At 57.5% G+C, this 1,876-nt stretch overlaps 1 protein-coding gene across 6 annotated transcripts in view; it reads right to left on the bottom strand.

Annotated features, from left to right (window-relative positions):
- The window catches only part of ZC3H18 (zinc finger CCCH-type containing 18), a 67,988-nt gene that overhangs the window by 3,555 nt on the left and 62,557 nt on the right, over positions 1 to 1,876 (bottom strand). For all 6 annotated transcript variants that reach the window (XM_003800798.2, XM_023507493.1, XM_023507490.1 and 3 more), the window contains 3 exons: positions 1,077 to 1,237; positions 731 to 930; positions 170 to 266 (listed from right to left, as the gene is read on the bottom strand). In XM_003800798.2, coding sequence (XP_003800846.1) covers positions 170 to 266; positions 731 to 930; positions 1,077 to 1,237 — 458 coding nt within the window. The remainder of the gene's footprint in view (positions 1 to 169; positions 267 to 730; positions 931 to 1,076; positions 1,238 to 1,876) is intronic.

Genomic DNA, 1,876 nt, shown 5'->3' with positions numbered 1-1,876 from the left:
TGGCTGAGGTGGGAGGATCCTTGAGTCCAGCAGTGCCACTGAGTTCTAGCTCAGGCCACAGAGAGAAAGTCTGTCTTTCAGCCCCTGCAAAACCTAAAGTTCTTTGGGTTCCTCTTTTTAAGAGCAAACGGGGTCTGAATGCTGCTGGTGGTTCTCGGGGGCGGCTCACCTCTGTCTGGGGACAGGTTGGCCCTCTTGGCTGGAGGGGGGCTCTGCCGGTCCTTGTCTGATGGCTCGTAGCGCTTCCTGCTGCCTTTATCGGCTGCCTGAGATGGGACACATAGATGTGGCAGGTGGGACAGGTGCCAGCAGCATCCTGTCCTCACCAGCACCTGCTCTCTGCTCCGACAGACCCCTCCTGTGGGCATCTCCCCAGAACATGCCCATGTGGCTCTGCAGACTGATGGCTTGGCAACTGGGCCAAGAGTCCGGGCCCTTGTGCTCCCAGGAAGGCACCTGCGGCACTGTCTTGCTGCCCACGGGTCCCTCCAAGGAAAGGGGACCCCTGTCCTAGCCTCTGTGCAGATTTGGGGATGTAGAACTAAGGATGGGATGAGGACTGTCTCCAGAAACGCCTAGGCGGTGCCGCAGCCTAGCCCCATGGCATGCCCTCCAGCTCCACCCCACAGGAGAAATGGGTCTCAGGCAGGATGGGCTGAGGAGGCTCTGGAGTCCCTGCCCCTCAGTACCCTGAACATCAGGGCGGCACCAGCAGGGCCCTCAGCCTTACCTTATTCAACAGTGTCAACTTGATCTCCTTGTGGGCAACAAATGAGCCCTGCTGGGGCTGCCCCGGGGGAGCCTGCTGGGGTGTGGAGGGCTGCTGGGAGGACTTCCCTCCTGCCGGAGGCCTCGCAGACTTGGGAGGCTGTGTGGACGAGTCTCTCTTCCGCTTCTCCTCTTTCACACCATCTTCCTTCTTAGACTTTCCTGCCAATGACGAATCCATAGTCAAGGAAGGAGGCCCAGGATGATCTCCTGTGCCATGCCATGACACGTCTGTGACACAGCCAAGTCCCCCCCAGGGTCTGTCCCCACAAAGCCACACTCCTGGGTATACCAGGGACCCTCTGTACCTTTCTCCTTCTTGGTCTGAGCTGGGGTTGGGGACCTCGAGCTGGCTGAGGACACGGGGCTGGCCAGGTCTGCGTACATGTCCTCTGAGTCCACACTGTGTGCGGAGCTGCTGCTGGACGTGGCGCTGGACACCGAGGAGACGCTGCTCACACTCAGAGACCTAGACACACACATGCACATCTGTGCTACAGGCACAAGAGAGGGGCTGTCTGGGGCCCCCACAGTCCACTTTTACCCACTTTCCCTTTCTATGGAACGTGTACCCTGGAATGAGAGATTCTGGGGACTCTGGGTGTGGACATCCCACTGCTCAGAGTTCCATCTCACTGACCCAGAGCTGGGCACCTGCTCAGAAGGGAAATAAGACTGAGCTGATTCAACAGTATGACATAATCAGCAGAAGAGCCCCAGGTTAGAGACACACAACCAAGGGGGATGGCCTTTGCCCACAAGACAGCTGGAAATTGGATGAGAGTCCCCTCAATCTCAGGGTGTGTCTCATGGAGGCGTGAGGACAACCCGACCCCACAGGTGGTTCTGCTGGGTGCACACTGTGTGAGGATTCGCAATGCACAGACCCAGACTCAGCACCCACCTTCCTGTCTGTTACTTGAGAAAACACCAATTAGCATTTCCTAAGGTCCCTGGGCACTGGAGCAAGGGAAAAGGGGAAAGAATGAGAGAACCAAATATTTTTTCTCTTATAAGACAGGGCCTCACTATTGCTGGGCAGGAGGGCAGATGAGTGACCACAGCTCACAGAAGCCTCGGACTCTTGGGCTCAGCAATCCTCCCACCT

Source organism: Otolemur garnettii, unplaced genomic scaffold (genome assembly GCF_000181295.1).
Source record: "Otolemur garnettii isolate 467f Iridium unplaced genomic scaffold, OtoGar3 scaffold00185, whole genome shotgun sequence".
Classification (NCBI taxonomy): domain Eukaryota; kingdom Metazoa; phylum Chordata; class Mammalia; order Primates; family Galagidae; genus Otolemur; species Otolemur garnettii.
Note: the sequence above shows the minus strand (reverse complement) of the source record. Positions and strands in the feature narration are given on the sequence as shown.